Consider the following 18,875-nt stretch of genomic DNA (forward strand, 5'->3'; position numbering starts at 1 on the left):
TTGTTGACTTGAGATGTCCAATGAAGAGACTTTAGGAAGGGTCGGTAAAGAGGGAAGACCAGAAGTTTGATGTGCTGCATGGTAGGACATAGAACACGAAGGGGAACATGACCAGAACGCAGCGTTGGGAAAGGAGCACACATCGATCGAGGATTCAGATGATGTCTGATGCAAAAGCGCTTATGTTGATTCTCTACCAAAATATGCAGTTGATGTATCATGCCCAAAACGCTGCCTCGAGATGATGTTTATAAAAGCTCTACCACTACAGCATCATGCGCTCTGTCCAAGAGCAACTCGCTTGATGTAGTTGAGTGCACTGCCAGCCCGTAGCCACTCGATCTGATTCAGCTCATAAGAGTGGTTCAGCTTCGCCTTCCACCTCGACCGTTCCTTCGTGGCAACCTCCATCGTGACCTGTTTCCCGGGTTGCAACTCTCCCTCCTCGACATCCAACAGTGTGATCTTATCTCCATCCCGGATCTTGTCATAGTCGGCAGGGTCAGCGAACGTCAGAGGGAGCATTCCTTGCTTCTTCAGATTCGTCTCGTGAATTCTGGCAAAGCCCCGGGTGATGACGGCAACACCATCCAGATACCGGGGCTCCAGAGCAGCGTGCTCGCGAGAGCTGCCTTCGCTGTAGTTGTTGTCGCCAATGATGCACCACCTGATACCCGCCTTCTTCAGGCTCCGCGCTGCTCGGGGTACGGGCTTGATCTTGTCGCCGTCGACGAGGTCCTTGGCTTTGCCAATCATCTGGAGGGTGCTTGCGTCTGGCAGAAAGTCGTTGGTGGCGCCAAGAAGGAGGTTGTTGCTGATATTCTCGAGGTGGCCGCGGTAGTTGTACCAAGGACCTGCGGGGGAGATGTGGTCTGTCGTACACTTGCCGCGGACTTTGATGAGGACAGTCAGGTTACTCGCGTTTCCTGGCTGCCATGGCTCAAACGGCGTTAGGAGTTGTAGTCGGTCGCTCTTAGGATCGATGTTGACGGTCAACTCCGAAGTGTCAGCCATCAATGGCGGTTGGAATCGATCGGCGCCATGGGAGAAGGCGACGGGAAGCTCTTCCGCTTTTGGGGGTGTGAATCGGAAAGGCGTTGTCGCGCCGGGCACAGGGATAGCGTCTGTGATGGGATTGAAGGTCAAGTTGCCTGCGAAAGCGAAAGCTGTTGCCAGTTCTGGAGATGTGACAAAGGAGTGAGTTGCAGGGTTGCTATCGTGACGGCTGGTGAAGTTTCTGTTGAAGCTGGAGATGACGGAGTTCTTTTCAGCCCCCTTGACATCGACATCTTTCCTGTCCCATTGACCGACACAAGGCCCGCAAGAGTTGCTCAATACAGTGGCACCAGCTTGTCGTAGCGTCTCAAGAATACCCTCCTCTTCAGCTGTCGCCCGGATCTGTTCGCTCCCTGGGCTGACCAAAAATGGTGTCTTTGGGCGATCCAGCCCAGCCTTCTTCGCCTGTATCACAAGGTCGCGGACCTTTTCGAGATCCTCGTACGAGCTGTTGGTACAGCTGCCCACGAGGCTGCAGCTCAGATTCGTAGGCCAAGAGCTTTCGCTAACATGGTCTTTGAACTGAGAGAAGGGGTGGGCGAGGTCGGGAGTGAAGGGGCCGTTGATGTGGGGTTCGAGAGTCGCTAGGTCGATTTCGATGATGTCGTCGTAGTATCGGTCGCTACCTTCGTCGGCAATAAGAAGCTCTTGCTCGAAGGAGTCGGCGTATTTGGCGATGCCTTTCCGTTTTGTCGCCGAAAGATATCGTGACATGGCTTCCGAATAGGGGAATATGCAGGACATCGAGCCAATTTCTGCGGACATGTTGCAGACTGTAGCCATCGCAGTCGCTCCGAGGGTTTCGGTGCCTGGGCCGAAGAACTCGATGATCTTCCCTTTACCACCAGCGACAGTGAGAATACCCGCAAGCTTGCAGATGATGTCTTTCAAGGAGCTCCATCCCTGGAGCTTGCCCGTCAGACGCACGCCGACCACCTTGGGACACGCCAGTTCCCAAGGCATGCCGGACATTGCATCAACCGCATCGGCGCCGCCAACGCCAATTCCCAGCATACCCATGCCACCCGCGTTCGGTGCGTGAGAATCTGTATGTACCAATCATCAGACCACCAGGGAAAGCGTAGTTCTCAAATATGGTTGTGTGAATGATACCGGCGCCCGGTTTCCAATATCCTATCCCATATTTCTTCGTCGCGGAACTCAGAAAGGCATACACCTCCCGGTGGTCGCCGGCAGCTCTTGACAAATCCTCCTTGTCTCCCTTCTCGGCCACGATCAAGTGGTCGCTGTGAACCGAAGCTGGGACTCTGACTCGCGGCAGGCCAGCGCTGATGAATTGGAGCAACGCCATGGTCGCCGTCGCGTCATGACAAGCAACGCGATCCGGTCGCAAGCGCAGTATCGTCTTGCCTCTCTTTATCTCGTCGAGAACCCATCCTTCTTCGCCGGGTATCAAGTGGCTGTAAAGAACCTTTTCAGATAGTGTCAGGGGTCGTTTGTTGGATTTTTGGACGTCGCGGAGGGCTTGTAACCGAAGGCCGTAGTCTAAAGTGTTGTACTACAAGCAAGTCAGAAAACCTTCCAATCGTTTCAAGAAGTCACGAACGACTCACCGGTTCTAAAGGACTCAACGCTACTTGCCCTGATGGAGTTGCGAAATGTCTTGTCCGCACAGCGCGAGACCCCTGTCGGAGTGACGAGCATGCTATCGAACGGGCCTCCCTCAACAGCGTGAACGACATGATTGCAACATCTGCACCAACAAATCAACCCGCCAAGAGCGGGGGAATACTGCCATCTTTTTCACTTGTGATCTGGTGCGCAAAGATGTTCAAATCATCATGTTTCGCGACGCCAATTCTCGAAGAGCTACGATTCCTCGGTTGCCAGATGCTGGACAGCTCCGTCTTCAAGGCCATTTTGGGCAAGAGACGGAGTAGTCCAGGTCTTGTGCAGGGATCTGCTAGCGGGCTACTCCGTCCACCACCAAAAACAATGGTCTAGCCGGAGTAGTCCGCTTCCACGCTCTACAGCCACAGCAACTGAGACTGCTGATTCCACTAAAATAGGATTCTCCTGAATGGCTGGAATACTTCGGCAAAATGCTGACGGAGAACGGCATAGTCAGTAGCTTGGGTTGGGAAAGTTGCCCATCTCATACGGGTCGCCGATGCCGGCTAATGGAAAGCTCCAGCTGAATTCCGACTTGTCGAAGTCGGCCAGGAAAGTCTCGATTTCCGGAACGTAGTCGTTGGATCCCGCATGGAAGGGTGGTTCGGGGTAGACGCCTTGCCAGTGCACTTCATCTTGTGAGTGCGCCATGGCCACAGCGGACGAGCCCGGCATCTGGTGCCAAGCAGCGTCGGCTCCGTTGAGCGGGATGTGGGCGAGGTCTGCCTGCTGGGCTGTTGCGTCATAGACGGAATGCCCTCCGTCCGCGTCGTCCAGGGCGTTTTGGCCATCCTCGAGCCGGTCTGCACCAAGTGGCATGTACAGCCGAGGGTTCTTTGAGGGCATATTTCCGGTGTAGAGCTTGCGGATAGTGAGGTCAACAATTGCGCCGAAACTTCGTTGTCCCTTTTTGACGGATGGCCACCACTCGCCGCCGACAGTAAGCAGGCTCGAGCATGTGCGAAGGCTCTTCGATAAGTCCGCCGTTGAAGCGTTTTGACGAACCGTAGAACACGTCCAGAACGAGTATATGAGGGTCGCTCCAGCTGCAAAAATGTTCTGTACCGTGCGCCATCCATGATGTAAACCTTGCATGTCGTGCAGAGCCTGATAATCGTGCAGTATGGATGCAGCGTTGTTGAAGCAGACCTGCAATGACTCTGGAGAGGGATTGCGAATCGCCTGCGAAGGTTGGAATAGCATGACCATAGTCGTGTGGTACTTAACCTTCAACTTGATCTGCCACATCCGCCGTTGTCTGTTGTCGATTCCTGGAAAGTCGAACGTCTCGCTAGAAACCCGATCCCACCAGTCTACGAGCTCTTCTTTTATTCTCGCTTGTTGAGCTGGCGGATTTTGCGGTGGAGGAAACCATGCAGAATCGCATGGAAGATGGTATAATTGCAGTTTGACGTCGGAGACCATGCGGTCTAGCTCAAATTGGTATCTCGCGAACCGCAAAACGGCTGCAGAGAAAGATAATGGGATCGTGCCGCTCGATGAATTGGGGTGTGCGGGAGGAGACTCGGGCAACTTGATATCGAATGTTTCGTCGCGATAGCCGAGTGGTCGCCCTTGTATGGAAGATACAGATCTGAGGGTGGTTAGGAACGGATGGCAGGGCTGCAAAGATTCTCCCAGGGGACTTACCTATCGAGAGAATATATCGTAAAGAATGTCAGACGCCTGATCTGTTGATTCTCAAAGTCTGCAGGCTCGATTGTGTTTAACGGCTCTCTATGTATGCCCAGCTCTACACAATGAGCAAGAGCAATATGGATGAGAGTCCATAGATTTACTTCCGCTGGTGTGAGCATGCTGTGTACGATGAGAACAACCAACGCTTGGATCGAAGATAGAGAGATTTGGGAAAAGCAATCCTTGGAGAAATGGAGAGCTGCGCGGTAGAATATTTCTGGTGGGAATTCGCATACTCGTCCCCTAACCTTGACAATGGCCGCAATGTTGAAGACCATGAAGAGTATAAAAGCCACAACTGGCATAGGAACGGAATGAACGCCCTGGTCGCCAGGTAGTCTCTGTCTGCCATTCCACCGGAACGCTTGCATCGTAGAAGGCCAGCCATGTGGGAAGGGGTCATCGTCAAGTGGACAGCTAAATGTCGAGTACAGAGCATCGAGCGCGCTTAGGAGAGAAGTCGGTTCTAGGACTGGATAATCGGGATGCATCCAACGGACATAAGTGTGTACCAGCTTGATCGCATCTTCTTTCCTTGGTAATTCCTGTGTGTTTCAGATCAGTATTCGAATCCCATTGCACAAAGTCCAGAAAATGCTAGTAGACTCACCTGGCGCAAGAAAATGTGTAGAGAGCGATTATACTGTTTCGAGATATCAGTCGGTACTGAAGCGTCGTACCATTCCGATGAAGGCCCTTGAGCTTGCACATCTTCTAACAACGCCGCCGGAGTTGAGCCAGCGCTCGAAGGAGACGCCCCAATGAGGTTCGTGAACAAGACACCGGAACTTGAGCCCAGATAGTGTTTTTGGCTTAAGTCGGAGTTGAGGGACAGCATCCCCAGGTTCATGGCAACTGAGTGTGCGCGGTCCGGGAACTGCTCGTCGTGATCGTAGGAGCCCGCGGCCTCCGCGGAACGTTTCAGAGACTGCCGTTGGGACCCCAGACTTGCGGTCCGGCCCGTAGGCTGACTGCCCGCCCGGCCGGACCTAGGCGACGGCGGTGAGACGTTGTCGTCTTCAAGGTCCCCACCACCGCCGACGGCCGCCGAGCCCTTCGGGTCCGGGAACGCATCGATCTGCGGGCCGGTAGATAGGTCAACATCGGGGAGTCGCGATTTGATGATGTCTTCGAGCCATTGAATCCTTGCCCGGGCAGCACTTGCGAAGCTATCGTCCGGATCGGGCCGTCAGCGCGGAACATAACTTTTTTTGACTTGCAGCAAACAGCAAGGGGTCTAGCTCGTGAAACCGAGCCGGTGGGATGGTGCTCGTATAGCTTTGCGAACACGCGGGTATCGACTTACTTGCGAGGGACCAGCAAACCCGAGTTCTGACTGTCGACATCGAGGCAAGTTTCGCCGGCTTTTGCGCAGTTTGTGCAGGCAGGGACTTCTCCGTCGCACTGGTAAGTAGTGAGTATCCAGACTCGTAAAAGTCATTGGGCCGGAGTAACGCGGTCCCAGCAGACTAAACGGCACGCCAGGGAGACGGGAGCTGAGCCGATGGGAGAGAGGAGAAAAAAGGTCTCACCTTGATCCGTCTCGTGCGACAGCGTCGACACGCCAGACGCACCTTCTTTGGCGGATTCATCCGCGATGACATCTCCCGTAAGGTTTGGTGAGCGTTGCGATTATTTTTTGTCCTCTGTTGTTTGTGTGATTCATACAGAGTTGTTGGGGGCATGGCCAGCAGGTCATGGTGAGCAACGAGAAAATGAATCGGCGCCGGTGGCACCCCCGAAAGTCAACCGCTGTAGTCCCTGTTCGGTAGAGACCCAGAAAGGCGGACTGGAACAAGGTAGGGAACGGGGCTTGTCACATCTTGTTCTAGACGGAATGTGGCTTGATTCTGGTGAGGGGGTTACAGCTACGACGGGTGAGCGGCAGGGCGAGACGGACGCACTGGTCAAGGCAAGGTGAAAGTGAAAAAGTAAGCAATGTGGGCAGGCAAAATGGGAATTTGTTTCCGCAAAGACAGAAATTATTAGGGGCCTGGCTAAAGTGGACAGGGGTTTCGGGTGAACTGGAGCGATGGCAAAGGCTCTTTTTCTCCTCATTCTGTCTACCTAGAGGCATGTACCAGGGTTGCCAGCAGCATCGGTACAGATCTAGCGACGACGGATGTCGTGGCAGGCAATCCGCTGCTCTCAGGCACCCCACGGGATGTAGCCATGCACACACTAAGGCATACGCGAGTAGAGACCGTCTGGTCCTTTTCCAGTACGGATCCCCAAACCTTCTGTTAGGCCAGTGCCCACTGTCCGCAATATATTTCGGTCTCAGTAGGCGAGAAAGCAACGCTAGGTGGCCCAAACGAGGCTTTCCACCTCGGCAGTTTGTGGAGATCTGCCGTATAAATACCAATGGTAGCGTCAAGTCCGGTCTCCATAGTTTGACACCGGGGACTTTCCTGAGTCTATTCTCCTGTAGCCAGTCACGATGAAGCTTACGGCTGCAGACTATCCATTACATATCACTGACAGTTCCCTTCGGCCTCGGTATCGTATTCTTATTGTAGTTTGACAAGCAATTTGACCCGATACGTACCCACGTTCCCGTTGAGACTAACGAGATCAGATGCATCTTGGGTTGAGTGCGGAGCTCCGTATCCCTGCTTCTAGGGCTGGTGTTTGAGCATTGATAGTTCCCTGATGGCGTACGAGTAGCTTTTCGACGTAGGCAAGCTATCGCTCTTCACAACTTGGCTTCTGACCTTCTTCCCTCATCCTTGCTGCCTTGTTGCATCAACCTGACAAGGATCTCGTAGATAGTGATGCTCAATGCGCCAGATATCTACTGCACGTCAGTAAGTGCACGTGGTGAGTGGCTGTCAGCGACGCCTTGGTGCTCTGTGGCCGGTCGCAAAGCCGGGACCAAAGCGGCATCAAATTCATCAAGAATGAACTTACACTTAGTCACGCCAGCCGAGGTGTTGTGCCTTTCCACAGCCCTGATACACCGGAATCTTGAACAATAGCGGATGCGCATTGCCACGTTCCACGGTGGATATTGGCGCCTTCAAGAGCTTGCATTTTGGTCTTGACGACGTCAAAAGGCATCGTAGCGTAGACCGTTACGATACCCGCTGTAGCGCCTGCAAATACTGGAGCTAGAGACCCCTTGCCGCGGAGCTCCATCGGTGGGCTGATCACATCGAGGAGAGCATTGTAGCTGGTGAACCGAACAAGGGCGTTCGAGCCCTGCTTCAGAGTCACCGGGAGGATGCCATGGAAAAGCCCTCCGAAGCCCTCCATGGCTACGATACTTCTGATCGCATGGCTTGTCGATTTGAATCGCTTAGCGCCAGCTCTGTCTTCTACAATCTTGGTTTTGATGTTCTCGCCAGGGGTCACCACTGTCACGCTCTCGGCTGCGCCAGCCGCGACACCGGCAAGCATATTGGCAACCTTGGTTGGCTTCCCCGTTTGGGCATCTTGCGGGAGCTTTTTCCTGATGGCATCGAATGTAAAAAGTCGTACGCCTGACTTGGATGCATTTGAGACGCAGAACGCACTGGCCCCCGCGTACAGCACGCCAGGTCCAGAGGTCCGTACGGCTGAGACGAGAATTCGTAGTGGAGATTCGGACGAACTCAGCAGTTGTTTTCGCGTTTTGATGTACTCTGTAGGATACTTGACTCAGGTTAGTATAGTAGAGACTTTGGAATATGTTTGCAATCACTAGGAAAGCGAGACCGAGTTTACAAACCGTAACTAGAGACTCTACTCCCCCAGCAGCTGCACCAGCAACCACAGATTGCAAGGGGGTCGGAGAGGTGTTACTGCGACTCATCATTGGTATATGCCAATAACCATTCAATCAAGCCAAGAGGTCTATCATACAGACAGTGAACTGATCATCGCAGGCCGTAGGCGTGCGCCTCTGGGCAGTCTTACATAGTCCAGCAGTGCACATTACTGGACTGCCCCGAAAATCCATGAATGAGCCCCGGTATTGTCAGGCAGGAACGATCCGTGGGCTTCGGCACGCATCATGAGCCCGTGAGACGCGGAGCTCCGTCCGTCTCCCTTAGACTTGGTACCTTGGTAGCAAGTGGCATAAGCCACCCAAACATTACACGAAATTTTCTACACACGATTAGAGTCCTATCTCCCTTAGACATTTATGACACTCGGTGTGTTCGTAATCTGCCGGGAACATGACGGAAGTGACTGACACCCACTTCGTACACGACTAGACGATATCTGCGCAGTCAAAAAAAGACTAAGATGCCATGGTTCGAAGTATCCTCGTGGCGGCGCTAGGGCGGGAACATGGGATGGAGAGATCCGCGCATCGCACGGAATCCACGCGTTCCACGGAGGTTAGTGTGGCGCAGGTGTGCCAAAGCTAGGAGCTATCCGCCTTACTGGAGTAACCCGCCTGTCAGGGAGTAGTCCGAGACATATCGGAGCCATCCGTCTAACACGACGGACTACTCCTTGTAGGATCATCATCATCACCATCTCCACCAACAAACTGGCGTGATGATTCCGTCGGGTGAGATGGAAGGAAGCATTTGCAAGTTGCCAATGTTCGCCTGCGGGATACTGCCGGTTGATCGGGGTGATTCCTCTGATGCCGAATCGGAAGCCGAAGCAACAATGTGTATAACAAGCGAATCATCGTTGGATCGGTGGCTCTCGGTGCTATCGTTTTGAGCCAAGCTTCGAAGATAGTGCACCGAAGAGCTGCAGACAACATCCACAATGGCCCCTTCAGCTACAGTGACCGAAGGAACTGAGAGAAACTTGTTTCCTCACGGTGGATGGGACACTCATCACCATATCTTTGAACGTAAGTCTGATTCACCTTGGAATCATCATCAACAGATTGCGATAAGGTGCACGCACGAGAAGTATAGACTAACAAATACCCGTCGTCATAGCCGAGTCGTTCCCTTACAGTCCAAACAGGCACTTGACACCGCCTCCTGCGACCATCGCTGCCTTTGACAGCTTCAAGAAAAGTCTAGGAATCACCAGATCTGTCCTCACTCATGGCCTATCCTACGGTGATGATTGCACCTCCCTGAAGGCCTTTGTGCCTCGCCTGGGAACACAAAAGACGCGTGCGATCGGTGTCATAGACCCAGAAACGACCACCGACGATGAATTGAGGACAATGCATGAAGCTGGTGTCCGGGGGCTTCGTGTCAATCTGTACCGTTACAAGGCCATGGAAGATGTCGAACTGCAAAAGGTAGCTCTCCGAGCTCACCTCCGGAGAATCACTGCGCTTGCGTTGCCATGGAGCCTTACGATGACTACAACCAGGACCGACTTCTGGGAGAAGTTGGAACCATTTGTCAGGGAGAATCTTGCAAAACATGGAGTCAAGCTGGTAACAGATCACTTCGCGCTCCTCAAGGCACCAAGTCTGCTTTCAGAGGAGTATCGCGACCGGCCAACGACACAACCAGGGTTCGACGCCATCATGAGGCTGGTCAGAGACGGCCACCTCTGGGTGAAGCTGAGCGCGCCGTACCGCATCAGCGAGGAGAAGCCGGACTACTGCGACGTCAAGTTCTTGGTACGCGCATTTGTGGACGCTAACAAGCACCGCGTTCTTTGGGGCAGTGATTGGCCCCACACGCCGCGGATGAAGGTGAGAACACACGAGGCGGCTATGAAAGAGACGCCGTACCTGGAAGTCGACGATGCAGCTTGGCTGAGGAGTCTCAAGTCATGGCTGTCGGACGAGGAATGGGACCTGTTGATGACACGTAACCCGAGTGAATTATTTGGATGATAGAGCGCACCGTAGAGCATAGAACTTAGATTGATTATGATTACTTCTGTGCTGTAGTATTTCGCACCTCGCATTACCCCCACAGTTCCCTATCTACAGGCTACAAAAATCGTAACGGGCAGATGCGACATGTGAGAACCCCTGGAAAATACCCCACGCCAGACTGGACAACTTTACCGGGACTAAACTCGAGTCACTAGCAATTTTACCGAGAGTAAAAGAATTCTCTTCAACCATCTTAGGTTTCACTCATGAAACATCGCGTATCTTAATTTGTACCTACTATCCTTCAGCTGTAAATGACCGGCTGATTAATTGTCCTTACGCACGTTCTTGATCAGGTCACCCATCGAAGCACCCTTTCGCAACTCAACAAACATCTTCTCGTCGACCTCGGCTCGCTCCTGGCACAAAGCGACAACCTTTTCGACCAATGAAGGCGGCGTCACCACAACACCATCCGCATCCCCAATCAAGATGTCGCCAGGGTTGATCCAGAGGTCGCCCTTGAATTGAAGTGGGACGTTGACCCCCGACGCCCGCGTGAATGTGTTCGAGCCCAGAATAGACGTGCCCTGAGCAAACACCTGCCGATGTCGTTAGTAGAGTTTACACTGCGGGAATCGTGGCATAAAGAAGCTCTTCGCGTTCGCTAAAACTTACCGGAAATCCCATCTCATTGTGCTCTCCGACATCCCTCATTCGCCCGTCAATGACAACGCCCTGTGGACCCAGAAACTTGGCCCGAGTGGACATCAAACCGCCCCAGCAGGCGGACGGGAGGCCCTTGGGTTGCTGGATGTACATGACGCCACCTTCTTCATTGTGGTCGACGAAGTGCTTGTCCAGCTTCGGGGCCGACGTGTCGCTGGTCTCGACCATCTGCACCGTTACTGCGGGGCCGAAAATGCGCGTGCCGGAGCCGGGGGAAAACATCCGGATTCCATCGAGGAAGCCACCCTGGGGGTACTTGAGCTTCACAAGGGCATCTCCGATCTTTATCTTTGTCAGAAACAAATGATGTTGCGAGTAAGGCTGCCTGGGCTACAGAGATGACCGCTGATCGGGTTGAGCCCGGCGGCGTTGATACTTACGTCACATGCCGTGAACTTGCGGAGGGCTTCAAGGGCTCGAGAAGACATTGCAGGATCGGGTTGGGTAGAAATGTCAATATAGGCAAAAGAAGCACGTGTATGAGATGCTATAAGGTCAGAGGTTTGTCTTCGACCTTATGAACTGGTCAGTACGGCTACTGAATGTCGTGCAGCAGTCTCACAGCGGCGATGCCAAAGTTGTCCGGAAGCATCCCCAAAGCCTGTGAATGCGGAGGCATCGGGTGATACCCGAAAGCTCGGACCACATGCTCCCGGGCGTTCGGGGTTACTCCGTCAATGCCCTTGGCATCCCTTGCTTCTTTTGCGTGGGCATCCCAGGCTTCCGGGTGCCTCCATGACTCTGACAATGTGCACAGAATCTAACAAGGGATCTCATGAGATGATGTTTTAAGGCTCCGAAATAGGCAATTGCCTATCCTGATTATCCTCCAAGAGGGAATCAGGGCCGCGGGATATCCCGGTGTACATGTTCGGTGAGCTCGGTCTGACACGCGAACCCTGGCTCGCAATCCGGCTACATCCGACAAACCCACACACACCGGGACACACCATATGGCACAAGAAGTCAAAGATAACTGCCGAACAAGCATATTTCAGTTGAGTTTTCCTCACTAAACTATTTCGCAGCTTCAATCACGTGGGGCGCTGGTATGCCACCAGCCCATATAAACATCACTCAACACCACAACCACGCATCACAGGAGCGAAATAAAGAACTATGAAGGCTCCAGGGGCAAAAAGAGATGACCCCAACCCGATTTGAACGGATAACCTTTCGATTTCAGCTCAGAAACGGTCGCAGGACAGGATCTGGAGTCGAACGCGCTACCGTTGCGCCATAGGGCCGATGTGATCCATTTCGTGGATCCCGGTGGATGTTGAGGGCGGGGACAACTCCAGTATAGGAAGGCCAGCTCTGCGGCACATGGGAAGAGTTGCTGTGAAGAGGCAGCAACTAGCTGTCACGGTGGGTGCTCGGCTGCTACTCTCAAGAGATGTTGCCAAGTGTAGTAACCCAGAACGCTACTTCTCCTCAATTCAGTCATTTCGCATGCGTTCGACTCCAAGCTAAGTCATCTAGCGTCTTTCTGCACCTCAGACATAATTGTTGGTTCTGCAGAGTCTCCAGTTCTCAGCTAGACTGTCTCTTCTTGCCATGCTTGATCCCCATACATCCACCACCAGTCTGGTCCGTAATGGCGGTTAGGATGCAAAAACCGAAAGCTGCGCATCTCTGGATACTTTCTGTATGCCTCCTTGCCATCCTCAAATGCAAGACTCACGTGAGGGTGTTCAATATGTTCTATCACAAGCGCCTTGCAACCCAATACAGTGCAAATGTGCTGTATCAAGATAGAGCGAGGATGTACATCGCCACCGCTGAAATGAACAAAGTGTTCCTCAGAGGACTGACGTAAATAAACCCTTGCAGTCCAGAGACTTGGATCTCTGTCTCGCGTCCATCCATGCATGTGAAAGCTGGAAACGTCCCGTGTTGAGCGGGAAGTGGTGGCCGTTGCAAATAAACTCCACGCGACAATTCGTCTCAGACTGAAGACCATCTGTGATCCAATCGTCGGTCTGGTCTGACTGAGAGACTTGCAGAATTTTGAGGGATGGCAGATGAAGAAGTCGACCAAGGAACCGGCCACCCGAGCGTTGGTTGAAAAGGATACGCATGACATTAAGGCGCGTGTCCTCTGCTGCACAAATTTGGATTATGTTGCAAAAGTGGAACCACAATTGCTAAGCAGCAATTGCGCCTTATGTCCTTCGCAACAGGTCACTAATCGTTCCAGGCGAACTGCACACTGAACAAGGTATTGCGCTAGAGCGAGTCCATCATCCACAATCACCATCTGAGGGATTTGCAGCCGAAGAAACCTAACATTCTCGAGCAACGGAAGAAATGTTGGATCATGAACGAATGCCTTCCAAGAGGTCACGCTCTGGCGCCTGATTTGTCCCACGCTCTGGGACCTTGTTTGTTGCAAACGACTTGATAGTAAATTGAACGCAACGACGAAGTAGTTTCGATCACAGACGAATTCAATAGCGTCTGCTCTGAGCTGCCGACGTGTCCAGAAGAGGCTGGATCCAAATTGATGCTTCTGATGGCGCTCGAATGAGAGCAGAATTGTGGAATGCTGCGGCAATATCCCGCTTTCATATATCATGTCGCGTATCTCTCGGGGGATTCGAAGCATGTGGCAAAGCTGGGTTGTCGAGGCCGAAGTCGGTGCTACCGCCTCACTGCGCGCATGTGCCGAATCGGCTCGTGCAGGCATGCCGACGATGTCAGTTGGCATGCGAGATGTTCCAAGTTGTACTCTCGCTTGATGTGTGGTGTAATGGAAAGACGCGAGACCAAACATTTGAGAGCGTCCTTGCGGAAGTGATATAAATTCTATGTCCACGTATAGGCGAACTGGAGAAGGCCGCAAATAACATGATTTGCGGCTTCTTTCTTGACGCCTTTCGCAATCGAGACTCTGGAAGCTGCGAGATACATGCAGAATTGCAGCAACAGCACTTTGAAATATCAAAGAGCCAGCGCTACTCACCAATCAATCAAGCTAAATCTGAGGTTTAAATTTAACTGATTAACTTACTAATTATAATAGTTTGATTTGATTTAACTATTTTAATTAGTTTTAAATATAATTACCTAAATAAAAAGTTAGTAGTACTTCTTATAATATTCTTAGAAAGTAGAAATATATATTATATAATAATCTAAAGCTATATAACTTTCCTTAACTTCTCTATTTAAATTAGTAGCTATTTATAGTAATAATGCTATTTTAAATTTAGTTTTAGAAGTATTAGGTGTTACGACCCGACAGGCATGACACGTTGGAACAGCCCCGCCTGGCATCTCGGCGGCTAACACAGAACATATGTAAGCAGTAACACAGGTGTAACCAGGAACCATCGGGAAAGGAAGAACTATGGTACAGGTCACGTGATTTCGGGAACAGCACGGATACAGGGCAAAGATGGATATGTTGGATATGTCCGCTATCCCAGCTATCCATGGATATGTTGGATAGCACGGATATCCTACATAGCCACCACAAGAGATACTGTGCAGAACTTGTATATAGTATGACCTGAGCCTGGCTCATGGTCAGACTTCCATAGCTCTTCAGCAATCAACTTAGTATTCATCCTCAGGATACTCTCAGCTTACCTTCACTGCGAATTACTTGTTGAGTCTAAGACTGATCACCTTAGCCTCTGAAGATCTGATCTACTGTTAGCCTACGACCTATGACCCAGACCACGACCAAGTGTACTGTTATTACGTCTCAATCTCCAGCTTCTGTTAGCAGACCCTACTGTCGGATAGCTGACCGTAACACTTTGATTGCTCCTGTTCAGTAAGTTGACCATTGACACCTACTAACAGTACAGACAAGAATGTCTTCACGCGCCTCCGCCAAGTCACCCACTCCGGGAAGCTCTTCTTCCTCCAAACAGCCTGTCAAGAGCCTGGCTGAGGAACTCGAGGGAGCTCCGATGGCAGTGGACTCGGACGACGAAGTCACCCTCAAAAAGGAAACCTACGACAAGCTTCGAGCCCGAGTCAAGAAAGGAGACGACGACATTGCTAAGGTCCAGGCCATGTACAACGAAACCGCCAACGAACTCCAGGGCCTCAAACAGATGATCCAGGAGCTCGGCAACGGACCCCAGAGACTTACGGACCTCGAAAACGGAATCGCTCGCCTAGGAGGACAAGGCAGCAACCCTCTCATACAGGAACTACAAAACGAAGTCAACACCCTTCGGGCTGCTGCCAACATCGTCACTACCCCCACTGGGGGACGACAGAAACTCAAGCTCAGTGCCCCTATCACCTACGACGGCACCCCTGGACAACTCAAGTCATTCCTGATCCAAGTCAAGAACTACCAAAACTTCCACCATGGAGACTTCACCAGTCAAACCGAGAAAGTCGTCCATGCCGCCACTTACCTACGAGGACGAGCCCTCAAATGGTTTGAACCCATCCAGGAAGAATTCCTCAAGTACGAAACCCTGGACGAGTGCTCCACCGAGACCCGAGACATCTACAGCAGTTTTCAGGGATTCGAAGATGCCCTACGATCTCTCTTCCAGGACCCCGATGAAAAGCGACAAGCTGAAAGAGATCTCGCACAACTGCGACAGACTAAGTCAACCAAGGAGTACGCCGCCATGTTCAGACAGCTCAGCATTCAGCTCGACCTCACCGAGGAAACCAAGATCTTCATGTTCTATCAGGGACTTAAAGACGAAGTCAAGGACGAAATCGTCAAGATCGATCGCCCCGAAGACTTCCTTCAGTATGCCGACCTCGCAATCAAGATCGACAACAGGCTATTCGAACGACGCAAAGAAAAGGGCGAAAAACGACAAGGACCCAACACGGGACGCAAGTACCAGTGGCAACCCCAGCACAAGTTCAACAACCAGCGGAACGACAACAGACCCCGCAGCAACTGGAACAACAATCGACAAAGCACCGCTTACGGACAACACAGCGGACCCATGGATCTCAGCATGATGACTAAACCCAACGACAGGAAGCCTTGGAACCCCAAGTGCTACAACTGCAACAAGCAAGGCCACATCGCCAAAGACTGCAGACAACCCAAGAAACTTCCCTGGAAACCAGTAGCCGAACGACCTCGACAAGTCAACACGATTGCAAAAGCCTCACATGCATCCCAATCTTGGACCGGATGCTACGACGATGACTGCCGAATCCACCTCGAAGACAAAGAAATGTCAGGACACTACCCAAGGGACAGCAACCCTGGACGATCCGGATACGACATGAGTGCCCCGGATACTCGCCCCAGAACCCTGGCAATGATGCATTCCAGCAACAGCAGAGTCGCCAGAAAGCCAGTTGAACAACTCAACGAGATGCTACGAATCCAGCGACTAGAACCAATCACCTCACATGAAGATACCCGACAAACGCGTCTACGCCAACAAGAATCAGAGGAAGAACCAGAACATCAGCATGATCCTCTGACAGAACAACAACTTCTCAGTATGACCAGCAACTGGACTTTTGGAGAAGGCGAAAGCTCATCCTATGACTCGGACGAACCTCGCGATGTTGCCCGACAACGTGCTCAGACAGAGATCACCTATGGGTTCACCCCCAGTGTGGACGACTCTAGCTCTGAAGAGGAACCTGACGACCAGGAAGACAGAATCCAGCAACTCCTGAAGTACCAGGAAATCGACATGCTTCAAGACGAGCAACAACGCCACTTTTATGGCACCTCGGCAACCCAACGAGACCGGGACTACACCCCTCAGATACGCACGGAAGACCATCCCGCACTAAGAAGCAACCACCGACTTCACCGAACCCTCTTCTGGTCCCAATGTTTCCACGACAAATGCAAAGAACACATGGGAGAAAAGCACGACTACCAATTCTACCCCAGAAGACATAACGACGAGCCCATCCGCGAGATTTACTCGACATCCGCCATGATCGGATGGACCATGGTACTGTTCGAAGACCACCTCGCAGTCTTCAGACCCAGCCCCCAGTTTCCTATGAGATGCCAACATGACCACAACATGAAGTGGGACGAACGCCAACAAGACGAGTGCCAAGTACACTACCAAGAAAAAGCACGCGCATGGAGAGTCATGAAGAACGGACCAAGACCCCCGCAGATCAAGATCCGCGAGAACAGCCTCACGAAGGCACGACGAGAAGGAAAGCAAATTACCTACCCAGGACACTCAGGGCAGTCAAAAAACTAGACCCGCCTACCGACGAAGAACCACGACAGGCAACAAGGAAAAGGTTCATCCACCAAATGTCACAAGGACACAAGAACAACATAGAACTCGAAGTCACCATCAACGAACAAACAACACTCGCGCTGATTGACAGCGGAGCTGAAGCTAATTACATCGCCCCTCGAGCCATCAATAGGCTAGAAGTACAATGGGGAGGAAAAGAGCGACCCTATCAGTTACACACGGCAGAAGGAGAAGAATTCAAGTACGAAGGAGGTACCATCTACAATGAGACTGCGCCCCTCGAGATGAGCTACCTGAATCGAAAAGAAAGAATCCAATTCGACATTGCCGACATAGGGACATACGACATAGTGCTAGGATTACCCTGGCTACGAACAAGTAACCCACGGATAGATTGGAGCAAAGGCCAACTCCATTGGGACCACGACGACTCAGTCCCTGAGCAGCCCTGTCAAAACCAGGCCTCAAACGAGCCGATACAGCAAGAAACAGCAAAACGATACATCTGCTACCTCAAGGCAAAAGAAGCCACGTCACAACCATTGACAACGACGGATCTCGAACAAAAGAATGATCCACTTCTGTCTATCCCAGAAGAATACAGAGTTTACGAGAAACTCTTTGCAGCCGAATTAGAAACCGGACTGCCCGAACACACCAGTTTCGACCACGAAATACCCCTCAAAAAAGGGAAGGAACCACGCTTCAACAAAATCTACGGACTCAACCAGACAGAGATGGAAGCTCTAGACAAATACCTTGAAGAAAACCTCAAGAAGGGATACATCAGACCCTCAACGTCACCAGCAGGAAGCCCAATCCTGTTCGTACCCAAAAAGAACGGAAAACTACGATTATGCGTCGACTACCGCATGCTCAACGAAATGACGATTAAAAATCGTTACCCACTGCCACTCATCGACGAAATGAGACGACTCCTCCACGGAGCCAACTGGTTTACAGCTCTCGACCTCAAGGGAGCCTACAACCTGATCAGAATGAAGCAAGGCGAAGAATGGAAGACCGCCTTCAGGACACGAAAAGGACATTTCGAATATCTCGTCATGCCCTTCGGCCTTACCAACGCCCCTGCGACTTTTCAGAACATGATCAACCAAGTCCTACGCAAGTACGTCGATATTTGTGTAGTAGTCTATCTCGACGACATTCTCATCTTCTCACCAACACTTGAAAAACACAAAGGAGACGTGCACCACGTCTTACAAGCCCTCCAAGAAGCTAAGCTGTTGGTCGAGCCTGAGAAAAGCGAATTTCACACACAAAAAGTGGAATACCTCGGATTCACCATCACCCCTGGCAAAGTCTGCATGTCAGAAAACAAAGTCAAAGCCATCAAGGAATGGCCGGTACCCAACAACCTCAAGGAAGTCCAAGGATTCCTAGGTTTCGTCAACTTCTACCGCAAATTCATCAAAGACTATGGCAAGATCAACGCGGCCCTCACAAACCTCAGCCGCAAAGACACGCCCTTTACATGGGAAGAACCACAACGAACAGCATTCCAGAAGATCAAGGACCTCATCGCCAGTGAACCCGTCTTGGTCATCCCAGACCCGACAAAACAGTTCGAAGTAGAACCCGACGCATCCGACTATGCGATCGGGGCGCAACTATCTCAACGGGACTCAGAAGGACGACTACATCCGTGCGCCTTCTTCTCTCGCAAGCTCCACGGACCCGAACTCAACTATCAGATCCACGATAAGGAACTCATGGCAATCATTGAAGCCTTTAAGGAATGGAGACCTGAGCTCTCAGGAACCACCCACGAAGTACTTGTGTATTCAGATCACAAGAACCTTTCACACTTCACGACT

General features: G+C 51.8%; 5 protein-coding genes across 5 annotated transcripts; 2 read left to right on the forward strand and 3 right to left on the reverse strand.

Moving 5' to 3' along the window:
* Nucleotides 1-273: 273 nt before the first annotated feature.
* CGCA056_v009355 (Aconitate hydratase) lies at nt 274-2,759 on the reverse strand (the record flags this gene model as incomplete). Its single annotated transcript, XM_037324602.1, has 3 exons — nt 274-2,102; nt 2,170-2,575; nt 2,631-2,759. 3 exons carry the CDS (start codon nt 2,757-2,759, stop codon nt 274-276), a joined length of 2,364 nt encoding a protein of 787 aa, XP_037176875.1.
* Nucleotides 2,760-3,141: 382 nt separating this feature from the next.
* Nucleotides 3,142-5,990, reverse strand: uaY-9 (Positive regulator of purine utilization; the record flags this gene model as incomplete). Its single annotated transcript, XM_037324603.1, has 5 exons — nt 3,142-4,282; nt 4,339-4,931; nt 4,997-5,555; nt 5,693-5,790; nt 5,961-5,990. 5 exons carry the CDS (start codon nt 5,988-5,990, stop codon nt 3,142-3,144), a joined length of 2,421 nt encoding a protein of 806 aa, XP_037176876.1.
* Nucleotides 5,991-9,096: 3,106 nt separating this feature from the next.
* On the forward strand, nt 9,097-10,138 carry SLMH (4-sulfomuconolactone hydrolase; the record flags this gene model as incomplete). The annotated part of the gene is made up of 2 exons (XM_037324604.1): nt 9,097-9,184; nt 9,276-10,138. The coding sequence occupies 2 exons, from the start codon at nt 9,097-9,099 to the stop codon at nt 10,136-10,138; spliced, it is 951 nt and encodes a 316-aa protein (XP_037176877.1).
* A 279-nt stretch (nt 10,139-10,417) lies between these two features.
* On the reverse strand, nt 10,418-11,280 carry CGCA056_v009358 (4-hydroxy-4-methyl-2-oxoglutarate aldolase; the record flags this gene model as incomplete). Its single annotated transcript, XM_037324605.1, has 4 exons — nt 10,418-10,420; nt 10,468-10,725; nt 10,802-11,134; nt 11,233-11,280. 4 exons carry the CDS (start codon nt 11,278-11,280, stop codon nt 10,418-10,420), a joined length of 642 nt encoding a protein of 213 aa, XP_037177165.1.
* Nucleotides 11,281-14,676: 3,396 nt separating this feature from the next.
* Nucleotides 14,677-17,034, forward strand: CGCA056_v009359 (Retrotransposon-derived protein PEG10; the record flags this gene model as incomplete). The annotated part of the gene is made up of 1 exon (XM_037324606.1): nt 14,677-17,034. One exon carries the CDS (start codon nt 14,677-14,679, stop codon nt 17,032-17,034), a length of 2,358 nt encoding a protein of 785 aa, XP_037176881.1.
* Nucleotides 17,035-18,875: the final 1,841 nt, after the last annotated feature.

The sequence above is a fragment of the Colletotrichum aenigma genome (genome assembly GCF_013390185.1).
Source record: "Colletotrichum aenigma strain Cg56 chromosome Unknown KSG_Cg56_contig06, whole genome shotgun sequence".
Taxonomy (NCBI): domain Eukaryota; kingdom Fungi; phylum Ascomycota; class Sordariomycetes; order Glomerellales; family Glomerellaceae; genus Colletotrichum; species Colletotrichum aenigma.